The sequence below is a fragment of the Magnolia sinica genome, chromosome 3 (assembly GCF_029962835.1).
Source record: "Magnolia sinica isolate HGM2019 chromosome 3, MsV1, whole genome shotgun sequence".
Classification (NCBI taxonomy): Eukaryota; Viridiplantae; Streptophyta; class Magnoliopsida; order Magnoliales; family Magnoliaceae; genus Magnolia; species Magnolia sinica.
In genome coordinates, this window is record NC_080575.1 from 123,888,892 (window position 1) to 123,907,894 (window position 19,003).

Genomic DNA, 19,003 nt, shown 5'->3' on the forward strand with positions numbered 1-19,003 from the left:
CGAGTATTGAAAGTCCTCGAGTGTTACCATGAAGTTTAACTTGATACATGCATGTGTACGACACCAACTTAGTTATCTTATACCTACATCCATTCCCCAACAAAAATTGAACCATTGGAAATGATCTTCTTTCATAGATCAAGCCATCTGACCGTAAACTTCAAGGTAAGACTCTCTGTCATGAGATCTAACGTACGTGTCTTCCCTTAAAGGAATTAACAAATAACTCCCTATCCATAACAATTTAGATATACGTTCTTTTGTAAGAATTTCTTAGTAACGTACTTAGAACTATGTGGAGCCATTAGACTTCACAAAACTCTTAGATCAGCAATAATTACGAAAATGCCATCAACCTATATCCTAAATTCCAACTCACAAGGTTCTCATGATCTGTTTCATGTGAAACTTTATACCATGCCTAATTACCAAAAATTAACCGTACACGTCGAATTTCAAGCCTTAGATCACAGTAAATCAATTACTTGACCTCTACATCCGTTCGTACACTTATCAGATCAAGATTCTAATCCGTCCATTTTATTCACACCATATGAAAATGCTTAGCCCACCATTAGAATCAGAATCTAAGAAACTTTCATGTATAAGAAAGTCACTCGAATCTAACGTTATATAAGTCTTACCCCTAATCACTTCGGAAACCCACTTTGTGTTTACCTATTCACAAAACTGACCATACATCCACCCATATGCATGGTTAGAGTGCTAACCATAAAGCTTCCTTATTTTTAACAAGTCACCTGACCGTCCATCAGGTTTGGATCCGCCAAATGGACCATCCGAATATCAAGATGAATCGGTCATTGTGAAGATCTTCGGGTTTAAGTCCCAACTACCTGGTAACTTGTCAATCGGAGGTATATAAATGTCATTTTGAATTACAGAATGTATAGGCCACTAAAGAAGCATCTTAGACATCCTAGGGAGATCGGGGCCCAAACTGGACCAAGAGAAAGAGCACGGAAAATAAAGAATGCCCGCCAGAATTCAAGAAATTCGGGCGTCACACTTCGACGTAATGGACGTCGGAAGCTGATTGAGAAATGAATGGCAAGATCGTAAATATTCATGAATGTCATTACATAATACCGTTGAAGCTAAAAACATATCGTACGGCCCACCCGATCAACAGATCTGCCCCATTTTTGGACTACAATCCTAGCAGAGTATGTTAAACACAATGAACAGAGCGGATCGTACAACTACAAGTAGTAAAGTGGACTTTTCAAAAAATATCAATTCATTCAAATTTCTACGTGCATGGGATTTAACGGTAAATACCATTTAATGCATTATTAGATCGTGCGACCCACCTAAAGTTTGGATCTACTTCAAATTTTAGACCACGGGTTAACACGGCGTGCCAAAGACGGTGAATGGAGTGGATCTTCTGGAAGATCATCACAAGTGGACCCCATCTATTTTCAACAACGAGATAGAAAAGAACTTTTCTGCACGCGGTAACAGTGTATGATGAAACTGGAAGTGACTGTGGTTTCCACCACCATGTCCCTACAACATGTGGACCCAATTATCCAGTAAATTTCAGGGACTATTTTAGCCATTGACGTTCAATTTCAGAATAATCTGACCATTAGATCAACGAGAATCTACCGTTAGAGCTAGGAATCAACCCGTATGGCCCACCTAAAGCTTATATCTTCATGATTTTTGGTAGGAGGCCCTGCTTGGGACAAAGAAATAGATTGGACGGGGTGGATTTCCCACAAACATCACGGTGGACCCTACCTAGCGGAGTGCGTGTGCACTGCTTGGCACACCCGCTGTGCACCGTACCACCTCGAGCCGTTCAGAGCTCCCTTCCCGAAACAGAGAGGTCTCTCCCTCCGGTTTTCAACAGCGGACGGACAACTGTCCGTGTCTATGATCATGGCCCATGAGGGTGGACCCGATTCCATGATCCAATCCGTTCATCTTGTAGAGGGTGAGATTTTGACCACAACCCTGTTGGTCACTCACCTTGAAGCTCCCATGCAGGGTTGCAATTTCCAGCGCAAGAGAGCCATTTGTGTTTGTTTCTTTCCAAGAAAAATGGAAAGCCCGGTTTTCTTCCACGCTGGCGATCCATGTGAGGGCCTCTCCTCCAATCACATGCCCTTGTTTCGGACGCACCCAAACCATTCACGCGCTAATCACGTGCTAGGTTTTCTATGCAAAACCAACACCTATCCCTCCCACGGTTTTGAGAAAACCGAATGGCTGTATTCAATCCGGGCCATCCAGTTCTCATCCAATGGCCCTAGAGTGCTAGGATTTTTCCATAAATGAAGAGGATCGAGTAGCCGCAGCTGCTCTCCACCTCTTACTGTAGCTCGAGTGGAAAATGTCCGTTTCCCTTCCACCAGCGAACCCACCACCCAAATCATCCTAAAGCTTCAAATGAGCTTATCCATAAGCTCCCTAGGGTTCATATGAACCATCCCATGCTGTCAGATCGGAGGAAGAAGCCTCCATTCGAGATCCGCCATTAATGGCGTCATCTTCTTCCTCACCGATCCACCGCACCTGACAACCCAAACCGAGTCGAATCTGGCTGGATTGGCGTCCTCAATGGGACATTTTTGACTGGAAAAGAGAGAGAGAGAGAGAAGATGGAAGAAAGGAGAAAGAGGAAGATGGAGTGGTGCGGTTGTTGCGCCGCACCAACACAACCAACTCAAACTAGGCCGAATCTGGACCGACTCCAGATTGAGTCACACGTGGGACTGATTCAGTCCAGGCACCGCTGGTCCTTTGCACGTCCAGGAGGAGGAAGGAAAAGGAGAAGTCAGTGAGAGAGGAGCAGAGAAAGAAGAAGAAAAAAATGGGAAAGAATAGGTGCGGCTGCACCATCACCAAGCTACTGCACTAGCTCGACTCGAGCTGAGTCTTGCGTCTGGCCCAGTCCAGACGTTTCTGATTTCCAGCTTATTGAAAACAGAGAAAGAAGAGGAGAGAGTTAGGGAGAGAAGAAGACAAGTTGAGAGAGTGAGTTGTGTAGCTGGCGAGTCGACTCGACTCACCTGAGTTGAGTTGGCCCATCCTTGAGTCGAGTCCAGCCACCTCTGGACTTCCCAGAAGCAGAAATGAAGAAGGAGAGAGAATGGAGGGAAAGAGGGAGTGGAAGAAGAGAAAAGAAGGAAGTGAAGGAGAGCGAGTGGTGATGAGTCGAGTTGACTCAAACCGAGTCGACTAAGGTGAGTTCACCTTCTCCTTCCTGAATGAAATTCTTTCGATTAAAATTTATCATTATTACTATTTCGATCATTATTAGAATCATGAGTATTATAAATGAATGGCAGTTGATAAACTATCTATATTGATGTTAGTTATTACATATAAGAACTATCATTATTTAATATTAGTGTCTTATTTTGTTATTACTAGACATTATCATTGATGCTAGGACATACTATGCATTTTCACCAAAATAATTGTTAGCATCACTTTAGCTAATATAAATTATAACACTAATACTAACAATATTTTTTTTAATTATTAAAATTTAGTGCTCACCACCTAGAGTTCAAACCCTAAAAACCTAGCCTAAACTTACGTAATCTGGACCGTAAGTTATGATCCTAGTCGTTAGTAAATTATCCATACAAATATTAGTTAATACATATAAAAGTTATGATTGTTAAAATATTAATATTTTACCTTGTCATTCTTAAGATATCACTATTAACGTTAGAACATACTACTCATTTTCATCAAAATGATCATTAATGTCACGATAACTAATATTAGGGATATTGTTAATACTAATAATCATTTTAGAATTATTAGTATTATTGTTTGTGGTGGGTTCTTGTTAGGAAATTTAATATAATAGTGGCCATTGTTAATATTCCTAAATTTAATAACCAATTTATTTAATTAATTTTATTCATTTATTATTCCAGTTGATAATATCATTAATGACCACACAAAATAGAGTTCGAATTCCATAACTGAAACCGGGAATCTAAGCCTAAAACTAAACTCTAGGTAGTAGGTAGAACTTGGATCTAATTGTACGAGTTCCTGATTTATGGTAGGATTTGATTTTAAGGGCACGCGCTTCCTAGCAGCCTTAGTTGGCATTGGCAATTCGACTAGTCAGGTGATGATTCTTCCCCTTGAGCTTTCCATCTTCTCATTAGCTTAAGTTATAGTTTTTATATAAATTTATATTTGATATCTCTCTCTTACAATCACATGTGCTGATGGAAATTGAATTGCTATATTGCCTGCTTAATGTTCATCTTATATGATTGTTCATGGATTATTTGTGGATTGCTTATGGAACTTGAATTGGTACACCAGTGGGAAACCCCCACCTACATGTGTACACCCATACTTGGGATGTAACCCGACTGGTTATGATAGTAATGGACCTTCGGCTCAGTGGTTACTGAATGTTGGTTTAAATTAACCAGTGATGTGGGCCTACCATCCAGGGTTGTTGTGTCCAACGGTTTTCAAGGATGGTCTTTTATCGCATGATTTTGATACTCGCCCTATGTGGCTTATTTTGATATTTGTCTTGCTTTGATATCGCCGTATGTGTCCTTGTCCTGGTATTTTCCCTACATGGGCTCGATGTTTTTATACTGTGCAACCATGCGATGGCAAGCCCCATATGTTGTAATATGATTGACCACTAGTCGATGAGTTTCCATTAAACATCCTAAGATGGTAGTCTCATGAGCCGGGGATGGTGGTAATGGGACACTATGCCCGAGCTGTCGGCCTACGCTGGGCTCTGAGCTCCCCGTAGTGACCTTGAGCTTACCTAAATTGGCTGATTGTAACTGGATTAATAACGGTTTGGCTAATCATGCATTCATAGCATGTTGGCGATGACGGGTGGCTAATCTGGATGCTGTAGCACGTGCCCTTAGGATCTTCGGGGTATCGTTTCGCTAGCTCCCAGACCACCGACTATCGACCCCTGTCCGACTGGATGATTTTCCCAGGTCGATGATTTGCATGGGTGACGAGCCCAAGTCCGGCTGGATGTGCATCCCCAGGCCGATGTGCATACATGCATCCATGCATTTAAAAAGATTGCATCTTGTACTGTTTTGATTGCCTTGTTGTTTTATAACTATGCTTACCTAATGCGGCGGTGTGTAATCTTGAGGGGAATTCACACTGAGCTGGCCACTCATCCATCAAATATACAACCGTACAGGTAGTGCAGGTGGCCCTGTATATTGGTGAGGAGCAGGCTATGTGGTTGACAAGGGTGCATGATTCTATTTGCTAAGGGTTGCTACATGATTTTACAGTTCAAGATTGTTGCAGTTTACCTTGTTTCACATGTAATATTATGTCAATTTTGTATTTGTAAGAATGGGGACATTGGTTTGTATAAGTCATTATGGGCAACCACTTGTATATTCTAAAGGAAAATTTAAACTTCCATTTTAGCTTACTTGTCCATTCTACGCTTATCTGCTTACTCTGATAAAGAAAAAATATATATATATATATACGTGAATTTGACCATCCTTTAAGATTAACACTCGGGTTTTTGGGAAACGAGTCATATACTCGGGTCCTGAAAACACGGGGCGTTACAATAAGGGGGCAAACTTAAGTATGAGCGAGGCAAACTAGAAAAACAGCGGGGCGAACTGAAATATGAGCAGGGCAAACTAGAAAAATAGCAGGACAAACTGAATTATGAGCGGAGTAAACTAGAAAAACAGCGGGGCAAACTGCATTATGAGCGGGGCAAACTGAATTATGAGCGGGGCAAACTAGAAAAATAATGGGGCAAACTTAAGTATGAGCGGGGCAAACTAGAAAAACAGCGGGGCAAACTGAAATATGAGCGGAGTAAACTAGAAAAACAGCGGGGCAAACTGAATTATGAGAGGGGTAAACTGAATTATGAGCGGGGCAAACTAAATTATGAGAGGAGCAAACTAGAAAAACAGCGGGGCAAACTGAATTATAAGTGGTGCAAACTTGAAAAACAACGGGGCAAACTAAATTATAAGCGGGGCAAACTAGAAAAACAGCGGGGCAAACTAGAAAAACAGCAGGGCAAACTGAATTATGAGCGGGGAAAACTAGAAAAACAGCGAGGCAAATTGAATTATGAGCGGGGCAAACTAGAAAAATAGCAGGGCAAACTACATTATGAGTGGGACAAACTAGAAAAATAGCGGGCTGTCTTTGAAGACCCATGTGGGGTTTCATCAGTACTCTTTGTTGTGGACATTAGGAGCAAGATAACTCCACCCTTGCCACATGGATTTGCTGGGAATGTTGTTGTAATAGCTTGTGCAAGTGCAAAGGTGGTGGATTTGAATAAGGAGTCGTTGGAATTTTGTGTTGAGAAGGTGAAGGAAGCAATAGAAATGGTGACAGATGAGTATGTGAAATCAGTAGTGGATTGGTTGGAGGTTTATAGAGGGGTCCCTCCCACTTTAGATGAGAATTTTTATGTGTCAGCTCGGTGAAGCTACCATTCCATGAGCTGAATTTTGGGTATGGGAGGCCCACCTATGGTGGCCCAGTTGTGAGTGGAATTGATGAGTTTGAGTTGTTGCTCTCTGATGGTACTGGGGTGAGGAGAGGTGGAGGTATCAATGTATGGATGACCTTAGAACAAAAGATGATGGAGAAATTCATGATGCATGTGTTTGAAATGTAGTTCTTTCCTTATATTAGATGTTGGTATACACGTGAAATAGGATAGTGTCCTTATCATGTGTATGAGTTGTACTGTAGTGAAAAGAGTACAAACTATAGTGTTTGACTATCAACTTTTTTGGTGTCCTTGTATAATGGTTTGATTACAGTGCTTTACATCTTTGCAAAGAATCCATAGTTTTTAATTTTCACAAGTGGGAGACATTTTTGGGTGATGCAGAACAATTCATTGGTCAGTTGACTTCCATTGAGGATGTATCAAGGCACAAAGTGACATATATTCACTATAAAAGAATAAAATTACAAAAGATAGAGATTACCCGATTCGAACAAGTCTTGAATCACCTAAGCTATAAGCTTGAAACCCTATGAACGAATTAAAAAGCTCTTGATACCCCCTATTCCCGATTACACCCATATATATGCATAGTGACTAAACATGTATTTTTTGAATTTTCTTGATGGCACTTCGATGGGACTTTGATGTCATCGACGGTTCGTCGATGGCATTGAACCTCTTTTGATAGCGTTGAGCAGGACACCAAAAGTGTCCAATAACAAATCGTGAGATTTTCGTATTTTTCCGATGGCATTGAACAACTGTCGATGGCATTGAACAACAAATCGTGCTATGCACCTTTTTCTTATATAAATATGTATATATAAGGATATAAAAATATTTTTTTATCTTTTAATTCATTTCTTTGTCTATTTATTTAACAAGCATATCTCCTAAACTAGAATGATTTACTTAAAATCCGTAGCCATAGGTCTACGTTCAAAAGGACATGTATCAGCAATCAAATGGATCTTAAAACAATCTACTAACATCACCATTATTACCTTAAAATTGATCCCATCCTTTGGTCGGACGGATTGGAGGGTACAATCCCGGGATATGCCAGGAGTGCTAAACAGACCCAGTGAACTCGTCCCGGGATATAGCAATCCCATGAATCCATGGGATTTGCCCGGCCAAACAGGCCCTTATTGGAACGGAGTGAAGAAAGGGAGTGAAAATGGCAATGGCGAAAGCAACACAGTGGAAAGGGGTGAAAGAAACGGGACTGAAATCAGCGGGGCAAACTAGAAAATCAACGAGGCAAATATGAAATTGAGCGGGGGAAACTAGAAAATCAGCGGGCCAAACTAGAAAATCAACGGGGCAAACTAGGAAATCAGCAGGGCAAACATGAAATTGAGCGGGGCAAACTAGAAAATCAGCGGGGCAAACTAAGAAATCAGCGAGGCAAACATGAAATTGAGCATGGAAAACTAGAAAATCAGCGGGGCAAACATGAAACTGAGCGAGGGAAACTAGAAAATCAGCGGGGCAAACTAGAAAATTAGCAGGGCAAATATGAAATTAAGCGGGAGAAATGAGAATATGTTCTAAACCAAAATTATTTACTTGATGTATCATATATGATTTTGGGGTAGGAGAAACAACTTTAGCCAATTAACCCGATTATTTTTCAAGATTTCATCAGGTCAATGGTCAAAAATCCATTTCATTCACTTCGTGGTCAATTTTAATCAGTTTGCGGTTAATTTCAATCAAATTTTGATGACTTGGATTGTCGTGCAGCTATGCCGCGTACGGTGGAAGAATTCCCTTCATTTTTTAGTTAGTGTTGTACTAAAAAAGAATAGAAAATGGGCTTTATTGTTACACACTGTCAGCATGACGATTCATAAGCAGGTGTAGCAATTATATATGACACAGGCAAATAGCAAAATTGTGTTTGCAAAAATGACGATTCATATGCTTAACCCGCTCATTTTCATGCTTGACCCGCTCATTTTCATGTTTGCCCCACTATTTTTCTAGTTTGCCCCGCTCATACTTCAGTTTGCCCCGCTGTTTTTCTAGTTTGCCCTACTCACTACCGCAGCAGTGCCGCGGCTGTCTGGCAGAATTATTATTATTATTATTATTTTTTACATAGAGAACTTTTTCTCCCTTACATTTTTCTCTAATACATAATTATGTAAATATGTATATATAAGTATATAAAAATATATTTCTATCTTTTAATTCATTTCTTTGTCTAAGTATTTAACAAGCATATCTCCTAATTCATTTCTTTGTCTAGGTATGTGGGCCCCACCATGATGTTTGCTTTTCATCCATGCCGTCCACATATTTTTCCAGATCATTTTATGGTATGAGACCAAAAATGAGGTATATCCAAGTCTCAAGTGTACCACATTACAGGAAACAGTGTTGAATGAGCGTCAACCATTAGAAACTCAGGTGGAGGCCACTATGATGTTTGCGAGAAATCCTCCCCATCTAAGTTCATTCATAGGGTCACAAAGACCTGGATGAAGAGGAAAAACAAATTTCATAATGATCCAAAACTTCTGTAACCCTGAAAGGGTTTCAATGGTAGACGTTCAATTCCCCACTGCCTTTTACAGTGTGGTCCACTTGATAGTTAGATCTATCTTATTTTTTGTCTCAAGCCTTAATATGAGCTCACCAAATAGATGGACAGTTTGGATATAACACAGGTCTCATGATGGGACCCACAAAGGCAACAAAAAAAAAAAATAATAATAATAATAATACATACTGTTGGTAGTGCCGCGGCAGTCTGGCAGATTTTTTTTTATCATTTTTTTTATTTTTTTTACTAGGAGAACTTTTTCTCCCTTACATTTTTCTATAATACATAATTATATAAATATGTATATATAACTATATAAAAATATTTTTTTATCTTTTAATTCATTTCTTTGTCCATGTATTCAACAAGCATATCTCCTAAACTAGAATGATTTGTTTTTTGTTACACATGCACACACACCCCCACACACTCACACTAGTGGAATTTCACCACCTATGGATACTTGAACGCTTGACCGGGTGTTGAAACTCCTAAGAATCTACCACTCGAGCAAGAGTAAGGATCTAAACTAGAATAATTTGCTTAACGTACCATATATGATTTTGGGGTAGGAGAAGCTAATTTAGCGGGGCAAGCATGAAATTTAGCGGGGGAAACATGAAAAGTAACGAGGCAAACTAGAAAAACAGCGGGGCAAACTGAAATATGAGCGGGGGAAACATGAAAATCAGTGGGTGAACATAAAAAGCAGCGGGGCAAACTAGAAAAATAATGGGGCAAACTGAAATATGAGCGGGACAAACTAGAAAATCAGCGGGGGAAACATGAAAATCAGTGGAGGAAACATGAAAAGCAGCGAGGCAAATTAGAAAAGCAGCGGGGCAAACTAGAAATTCAGAGGGGCAAACATGAAATTGATTTCATAGTTTGCCCCGCTGATTTTCATGTTTGCCCCGCCGATTTTCTAGTTTGCCCCGCTGATTTTCTAGTTTCCCCCGCTCAATTTCATGTTTGCCCCTCTGAATTTCTAGTTTGCCCTGCTTAATTTCATGTACGGCTAAAAGTTGGGCGGGTTCAACCCAACTGACCCATGACCGACCCGACATTGGGTCAGGCTCGGGCAGGATATATCAGGTCCGATCTCAAGCTTGGGCTATACAAACACTAACCCGATAAAACTTAGGTTGGGCTTGGGTTGAGGTCTTAGGTTGCCTGACCCAACCCGAACCTAATCAATATATTAGTTACTTATAAATTATAATTGAGTGTGGATTGTTTGTGTAGAAGGTACACTAGTGATGTCAGGTCTTATTTGTCCACGTCATTTCCAAGGACTCAAGCTAACAAGATATGTCGGATTTCTCTCTCCCAAATAGATTGCGTGCTATGCTACATGACTTTTTAAAGGAGTAGTCCTATATTTTAACTTGGTTTTTTAAAGAAAAAAATGAAGTTCTTTATGATGAATAATCACGTATATAATTAATAAAATCATAGATACAAAAAATAAGTCTTATATTGAAATATAATAAACTAATGTAATAATGAAAATATTAGCACGTATACACCCAACCAACCCAATCAACCCGTCGAGTCCTCTTGGGTTGAGCTTCGGTTGAGAATTCCCAACCCAAGATTAGGTTGGGTTGGGTCAAGGTTTAGGTATAGGAACCTTGGGTTGGATTAGGGTTGAGCACCAACCCGAACCAACCGGCCCGACTTTCAACCCTAATTTCATGTTTTACCCGCTAAATTTCTAGATTTCCCCACTCAATTTCATGTTTGCCTCGCTCAATTTCATGTTTGCCCGCTGAATTTCCAGTTTGACCGCGAAGTGATTGAAATTGACCACGAACTGAATGAAATGGATTTTCGACCATCGACCTGATGGAATCTTAGAAAATAACTAGGTTGGTTGGCTAAATTAGCTTCTCCTACCCCAAAATCATGTGGTACGTTAAGTATATCATTTTAGTTTAGGAGATATGCTTGTTAAATAAGTAGACAAAGAAATGAATTGGAAGATAGAAAAATATTTTTATATACTTATATATACATATTTACTTAATTATGTATTAGAGAAAAATGTAAGAGAGAAAAAGTTCCCCATGTAAAAATAAAAAATAAAAAATGACGGACTGCCGCGGCACTACCACCGGTTCGGCAGCGGGTGCGGCAGTAGTCGGTAGGGCCACGGCAGTCTGTAAACATATATATATATATTTGCGATGTTACTTTTGTGGGTCCTATCATGAGGTCTGTGTTATATCCAAACCGTCCATCTATTTGGCGAGCGCATATTAAAGCTTGAGACGAAAAATAAGATAGATCTAACTATCAAGTGGACCACACTGTAAAAGACAGTGGGGAATTGAACGTCTACCATTGAAACCCTTTTAGGGGTTACGGAAGTTTTGGATCATTATGAAATTTGTTTTTCCTTTTCATACAGACCTTTGTGACCTTATGAATAGATTGGATGGAAAATAAATGTCATGGTGGGCCCTACAAAATTTTTAACCGTGAAAATCAAATTTCCTGCTGCTGTGTGGTGTGGTCCAGTTGATCTTTGGATATGATTTTTTTTTTTTTTTTTTGGGATAATGCTCCGAAATGATCTCGAAATATGGATGAACGTTGTGGATATAATAAATACATAGCTGTGGGGCCATGTAACTTTGATCTCTTTTGAGCCGTTCGTACAACTATCGGTTGGAGGAGCGTCAGCGCTCGTCTCGAAAGGAAGGCGGGGGTATTTTCGTCCTGAAATTCCAACTCCGTGCGAGGAGGTCCAAGTGCATATTATAAGTTTGTATTGTTACCAAAAAACCACTGGATAAAAGGTGGGGTCCACAGTCGTAAATTTCTCATTTCCTGCCTCTGGCAGGAAGTTCCTACGCTGGAAACCTAGGTGGGTCACCATAATGTTTGTTAGAAATCTATCCCGTCCATCCGTTTCGTGAGCTCATTTTAGGATTGGGGACCAAAAGTCAGCAGGCTCCAAGACTCGGGCCGCACTAAAGGAAAAGGTGGGAAAGGAAATTCCTACGGTTAAAACCTCCCTGCAATACGGTTCATAACGTCACTCCTGGTAAGATGAACCGAGAAGACAAATATTACCTAATTAAAACTTTTGTGGCTCCACAAATATTTCTACTGTGTAGGTTCAATCCTCATGTTTTCAGCCCACTTGAATATTTGATCCAGCTCATTTTTGGTACCATGTCCTAAAATGAGCTCACAAAACAGATGGATGGGGTGGATTTCTCACAAACATAAAGGTAGGCCCCACCAAAGTTTCCAGCCCATGAATTTCCTAGAGAAGGCTTTCACAGGAAATGTACCCGAGACAATGGAGACGATACCAGCCACCGCTCAACATTATGTGGGTATAGGCCACAACCAATCCCGTCATTGATATATATATATCTCAATTTTTACTTCTTTTACTTTTTAATGAAGTAGTTATGTTTTTATACATATCTTTGATACATTTATAAATCTCATGCATTCAATTTAAATATAGTTGCATTAGTTTAGTTAAACAAAGCATAACTTAAGACCCTTTACAAAATAAATTTATTATGTGTACCTTTTTTTTTTTTTTTTTGAGATGTTATGATTAAAAAGTGTATATTAAGATCCTTTTTAACAATCCATGAAGTTTCATTGAAAAATTCAATCATTTTCCTAATGTTTCCCTATGTTTTCTAGAAAGTGTGATAAATTACGCGATACAAATAATATATCCCGTGCGATAACCGATACGTATTTGTATCCCAATGGTGCGATACATAGCGTGATACTGATATTTCGAACACTGGCTTTATGCCAATAAAAACTTCACAAATTTTAATAATTTGAACTTCTACATGCTTGTAATGTCATTGGGCTCTTATATCTGAAGTTATCTGCTTGTTTTTGTTCTTCAATACTAGTGCATCCTGGTTATCGAGTCAATGAGATCTCGACACCCAAATCGCAAATAAATGGAGAAGAGTACATCCGCAAGAATATTTGAGTTGAGAGGGAGAAATAACTTTATTGTTATCAAACATCTCTTACAATACTTTACAAGACACAACTCGTAAAATGTGGAAATGCCTACCTCCGACACCACCCTCCCTCTTATAGACCTTTTACAGACAATCCCTATGAATTGTTAATGAAAATCTCCTAACTATTAGATTGATTTCAAATCAATCTTAATTGGTTTGAAAGCAATCTGTAATTGATTTAAGATAATAAAAATATAACCAACAAAGATTTGATCTCTAACATTTAGCATTTAGGCACTAAATCTTGCAACAAACAACCCAAAATCGGCTTCAATGAATTGGATATTTCATACAAGTATTAGAGGTCTGGATCCAATTTTTTCAATTCGTCTCCCATGATCCGTTGGCATTCAAATTATGGCTTCATCTTCCATTTCAATGAAAAAAGTTTAAGTGGATTCGCCCAAAATTAAATGCCAAACTTAGTTTTAGCGGTTAGGACCTAGCTGTGTTGCATTCCGAATTGCACTTGTTTATTTGTTTTTTTTCTTTTCTTTTTAGAATGGCAAAATATATGACTCTCCATGTCTGTGGCATCAAGCTCACAACTGTAGGCATTATTAAGTATAGGAGAAATCATAGAAATTTAAAAGAACTTCAATTTTTCAACAGGTGGAAGTGGAACCACACAACTGTAGACATTATTAAGTGCACATATTTTGTAGTTTATCTTGCATTTTCCAAAACCCCAAGCCTCCTACTGCTACTGGACCTTGATAACAGCAAGTTGAATATCAGAAAGGAATGTGTTTCAGACTTCAAGTAGATGCATATATTTTTTGAGCTTAGCGTAGTCTTCTGGCAACTCTGCTATTGCAGAGTGTTGAAGAAGCTGAATGTTAGAGTGCATATGAGTCTGTGACCGATGTTTATATGGCTTCTTTTGACCGCATAAAGCATCCTGAGGAGGTAAGTATAGTTTATGTTAGTGTAGAAAATTTTTACAACTTGGTTGTCATCTGTTGTTCACTAAAGTTCTATGCTGTAGGGTGTTCTAAGAGAGGAACACAGAGGAACAGTACAAAAAACACTTGCTGCATTTAATGCCAGTGCTGTTAGAGTTGGCTCAGCACAAAAAAGTATGAAAAGCTTATTCAGCAATTTTTCAAAAAGGCATTTGAGGTGATTGTTGAATTCATTTCTGGAGTATCTTCTCTTGTTTTGATGAATGGCTAATCCATGATACTGGGAATTGGAGTAGATAATAGATATATTACGTTGCTGATTCTTTTATGCCAACCATGTTATGAATAGGTCTTCTAGAAAATTACAAATTGTCAGCTGAAAGAATGTATTGCTTTACCCATATAATTCCAAGTAGATCAAGGACTCTCTTCCAAATTCCTGCAGAATCCACAATGGGTGAATAGATGCTTAATTGATTCCTACGCCACACAGAAGAGGCACTCATTTGTGATCATTGTCTTCCTTTCTGGAGTAGGTTGATATTAAGCAGTTTCCTTTTTGCAGCTACCAGCCTAAAACACCAATTTTGGCTTTCCTGGAAATTGCCAAATATGTCCCACTCGGTTAGCGGTGCCTCCTCTTCCACTTTGTTTCAAATACATGATAAAAAGACTAGACCAAGAAAGATCTATTTCAAAGAAAATTCCAATGCCACTTGTCACTCTGCCCCATGCACAAAGAGCGAAGTTGTAACTTCTCCTGAAGGCTAACAAAATCTGCTATTTCCTTTTCTGATGTACTTTAAAAGAAATATAATATATTAATGTGGCCAAAAACCAGATTCACAAAAGTGATGTTATTTCTCTCAATATTTGATGTTAAGTGGTTATACTCCAAGCTTTTGTATATTGTACATTTGTTGTAATTCTCCGAGAGAGGGATCTGGTGATTCATTATTATTGGTTAGATGATTCTTGACTGAAACCATGTGACCTTGTACATTCTGTTTCTTTTTTGTTTCCCTTTTTTCGTGGGTTTTTCATTTTCCTGTCTCTTGTAATGATTCTTTTGTAATCAGTAGTCACTCCTGTGAAAACTGTAATGACTGGAGTTGCAGCTGTGAACTTGAAGAACTAATGTAAGATTAGGGGCTTCATATGCTTAGCAAACAATCTGAGTGGCAGTCTAGGTAGAAAATAGGCGAGGTTAGTTGCAAAAGAGCATTCTGGTTTTGTAGTTGTTGGACACTCCAATGTCATAAGTTGAGCTAGTGAGGGTCATTCTGAATCGTGGAAACTCATACATTTATTTATTTATTTATTTTAAATGAAATTCAGCTCATTGTTTTGAGGCAAACATTTCGTTTGCCATGTTGGTACTTGGTAGAAATGGGGACATTTCATCACCAATGGATCACATCTATTTATCCAATCATCTATCTAACCATCAAACCTTCCATCCAAACATCCATCGATATTTCATAATAACAACAATGCATGATACTTCGCTGAGAAATCATTGACAACTAGAAAGGAAACCAAAGACTGGTCTTGATATCGACCACGTCGCGATAATGATATCATCGTGATAAGATCAATAGTATCATATTCATCCACAATGTGAACGCTACATACAACCATGCGCCCATAAAAAAATTTGAAATGATTTTTTTCTTCTAATGAACAGATTTTTTGTGATATCGATAGGTTAACGATATTATCGAAATATCACCAATACACTTGTGATACAAGCGACATCTTACACAGTCGAAAATATCGGCGATACATTAGTGATAGTTAACAATACATCACTGATATCTGAAATTTCTGAGACTACTAGTATTATCAGTATTGCCCCACTAGAGATACAGATAACATGGGGAATATTTCGATAATATCGGTGATACTCCGAAAAATGCATATGCCAAGGTGGGTATTATGGTTGGTGGTTCTAAAACTTGCTGAGTCGGTTTGAAAATCAACTGAGTCAACTCTGCTCTGCTACTCACTCTGATTCAAATTGAATCGCCCAAATTGAGATTTAAAGAGGAGCTAGAACCCTCGACCTCAGCAATGTGTTTGGACTGATTGAATCAGTGTGCTGTCTAGTGACCTAGTGTTAAAATCTCATCTTGCTTTTTTCATGCTTATTATAACTATTTTAACTATCTATTACTAATCATGGAATATTTATTTTTTTTAATTTATGAGTTATTAAAAATTGAGTCCAGTCAAGTCTGTGAGTGAGAACCTGACCCGGCAGAACATCTTTCTTTCTTTATTTCTTTTTGGTTGGTATACCCTCACAGCTCGTGACAAAATGCCCATCCATTTCATGGAAAAATCTGAACTGTAGTGCTGTTTATTCCCAAAATGCCCCAGCCAATAATGTGTAACCTTTTTCTCTCAAAACACCCTTGTCATTTAAGCTATTGTAACTGTTATTCCCGAAATGCCTTTACCCCAACATATTGAAAATTTGTAACGTTATACATGCATTGCAATTGACTTTGGGCCCTGAAAATAAAATGTACTTTCCAAATGAGTTCGTTCACCATGTATCACCACCCATTCAGGTCCTCATGCTTTAGATGACCTGATGATTCGAACTGTCATGTTCTAATTTAATCGCATTTCAGCAATGATCTTAACCTTTGATGTTTTTTGAGTTGAATATGAACCATTGCATTTTCTTTTCGTTGTTTTAAACTCATCTACAGATTGTGGTCGAAATAAACGGCTCAGATATGGATGGTTCTGAACATTGGCCCACTCAGCTAGTGGGCCCGAATGGCCAGCCGTTCCAAATAACCGCTCCACTTGTTACTTGGGCAAACCCGTTGAATTTGCATGGAGTTATTTGATACTCTGCCAGAGTGAGGGGTTGACACGCAGGCCTTCCGAAATGGGCAGACGCAGCTCGCATAAGCCCAAATTAAACCGTCTTAAGGTGAGGGGCCCACTGTAGATCTACACGTAGAATGAGCAAATCCGTGTGAAGGTGACTAGTAACCAATCAGATAGCTAGGATCACCTTCTCCCTCTGATTTTCATCCCGTTGGACATCTATCGCCATCGTAGATGGATGTGCCAAGCGATGTACCTCAAGCGCGCTTGAGGCAAAACCGTTATGAATTCTTTTCCGTGCGTTACAAGTTATCATGTTCTAGAAACGAAAACGCTCACGTAACTTCCGTAGTCATGCGGGGTCGTGACTTTTGCTGACGTGGATGGAACTACTTCATCTGGATATCATCCACCCGGTCCACTCTGTGGTTGGACCAGAGCCCAAAAATAAGGCCGAATCAAAACTCGTGGGGCCTATTGTTGCTGTGGTAAGTGCGCGAGCTGGAATCGAATTTCCAGCAAAATTCAAACAGAGCAACTGGAACCCAATCCTAGAGATAGGATGATACGTGGTACATGACCGAGATCAAATGAGATTAGTCACTTATACATCTATTTGCTCAGTTTATATACGGGATCAGGGATATGAGTATGGTCCATCCTCTGATGATAAGTTATACCTTTGACTTTCACTCTGAAAGTACTTTTTAATACAAATAAAATATTGTTATTTGTAAAAAGAATCTTTACAGTTGATAGTGAAGAGAAGGAATGGAACACCTTTCTAAATGTAGAATTGAATGCAACATATGAGCATAGATCTAGATTATAGTTAAAATTATTAGTTATTTGATGATTACTGCAAGTAAATGATTACAGTAGGAAATGTAATTGATTTGTAGAAATGTAGAGTAATTATACTAAAGAATGTAAATGATGGATAATTGAAAGATAATATTAGGTTTGATTAGATTGGTATGAGGATTTTTATTTATTTATTTATTTCTTTGCTAAATTCCTTTGCTATTTATAACCTTATTCTGGCCATGACTTTCATATTTCGATGGTTGCTGCAACTGTTGTTTAGCATTACCGGCCTCCTTTGCTTCTACTCTTATCATTTGTCCTATAACCACTTCTACATGACCAAACTTCAATCAATTACTCAATAGATGTTGTTGCATTGCTAATATAGAATTCTCTTCATATATCTCCACATATGTCCAAATAAATTATACATTTTCTTTCACATCACATGTAGCTCATTCTAATTGGCTTTGGCATTAATTGATGACAATAAGAATGAACACCTATAGGGCTGGAAATATTTGACATGGGGAAGCCCACCACCATTAAAGTAGTCCAAATTGTATGGAGCCCACCTTGGTGTATATATGCCACCGAATTTATTTTTCTGGCGTGCCCAACCAGGATGAACGGACGCTGGGAAGATCAATAGATTCTAACACTCACGTAGCCACAGCAAATGGGCCTTTGGTCATGCCTCAGTCGCTTGTTGAGAAGAGTTTCACCCTTTCCGGTGAAAAGACACGTGTGAATGTGTAGGTGTGTGAGGGTGAGATCATGTTAAAAAAGAAAAAAACCCGTAGGCCACAGCTAATGAATTCAGAGGTTTTAGGCATGATTTTATACCATTCCTTAAGTATGGCCCACCTATGCATTGCATTAAATTATTTTTAGGATCCGTAATGGAAATACTGCTGCTCATTTGATCACCGGGGTGGATCTTCCTCCTGCCTCTCGGTCAGTCAGCGCAAAATCATGTCCGTACGAGTCGGGTAGTCGGGCTAGTGCAGTCGTCACGAAAATGCCAAGAGCACGATTCGCGAGGACGAAGCGGTGAATCTAGACCGATTGTTTGGTTCGTCTGGTCTGTGGACCATCCATTTTTCCCGTTGAATGTCGACCAAAACCATTTTCGTTTTCACCCTTCCAAGGCTTTGATCGTCCCCGACCAGATGATTGTCAAGCTACGGCCATTAGATAGCCCGTCTGTATCCAATGCCGCCACGTGGATAACCCATGTATCAAAAGCTAGGGGAGGGAGGGGTGGGTGAGGTGTTAGCCATCTGATCTATAGCCCACGTAGGTAACGGCTAAAGCAACGGTCCACAGTCAACCACTGCAACTCCCCGGAACGGTCCCA

General features: G+C 39.2%; 1 protein-coding gene across 4 annotated transcripts in view; it reads left to right on the top strand.

Annotated features, from left to right (window-relative positions):
- LOC131241121 (uncharacterized) overlaps positions 1-15,302 on the top strand; it is a 30,783-nt gene extending 15,481 nt beyond the window's left edge. The window contains exons 1-3 of one of the 4 annotated variants that reach the window (XM_058239795.1): positions 13,352-13,993; positions 14,073-14,206; positions 15,069-15,302. In XM_058239795.1, coding sequence (XP_058095778.1) covers positions 13,958-13,993; positions 14,073-14,206; positions 15,069-15,132 — 234 coding nt within the window. In that variant the 5' untranslated portion in view covers positions 13,352-13,957 and the 3' untranslated portion in view covers positions 15,133-15,302. Of the gene's footprint in view, positions 1-13,351; positions 14,975-15,068 lie in introns of those variants that run through there. The other 3 variants (XM_058239794.1, XR_009168960.1, XM_058239793.1) reach the window with 3 other exon arrangements.
- The last annotated feature ends 3,701 nt before the right edge of the window (positions 15,303-19,003 follow it).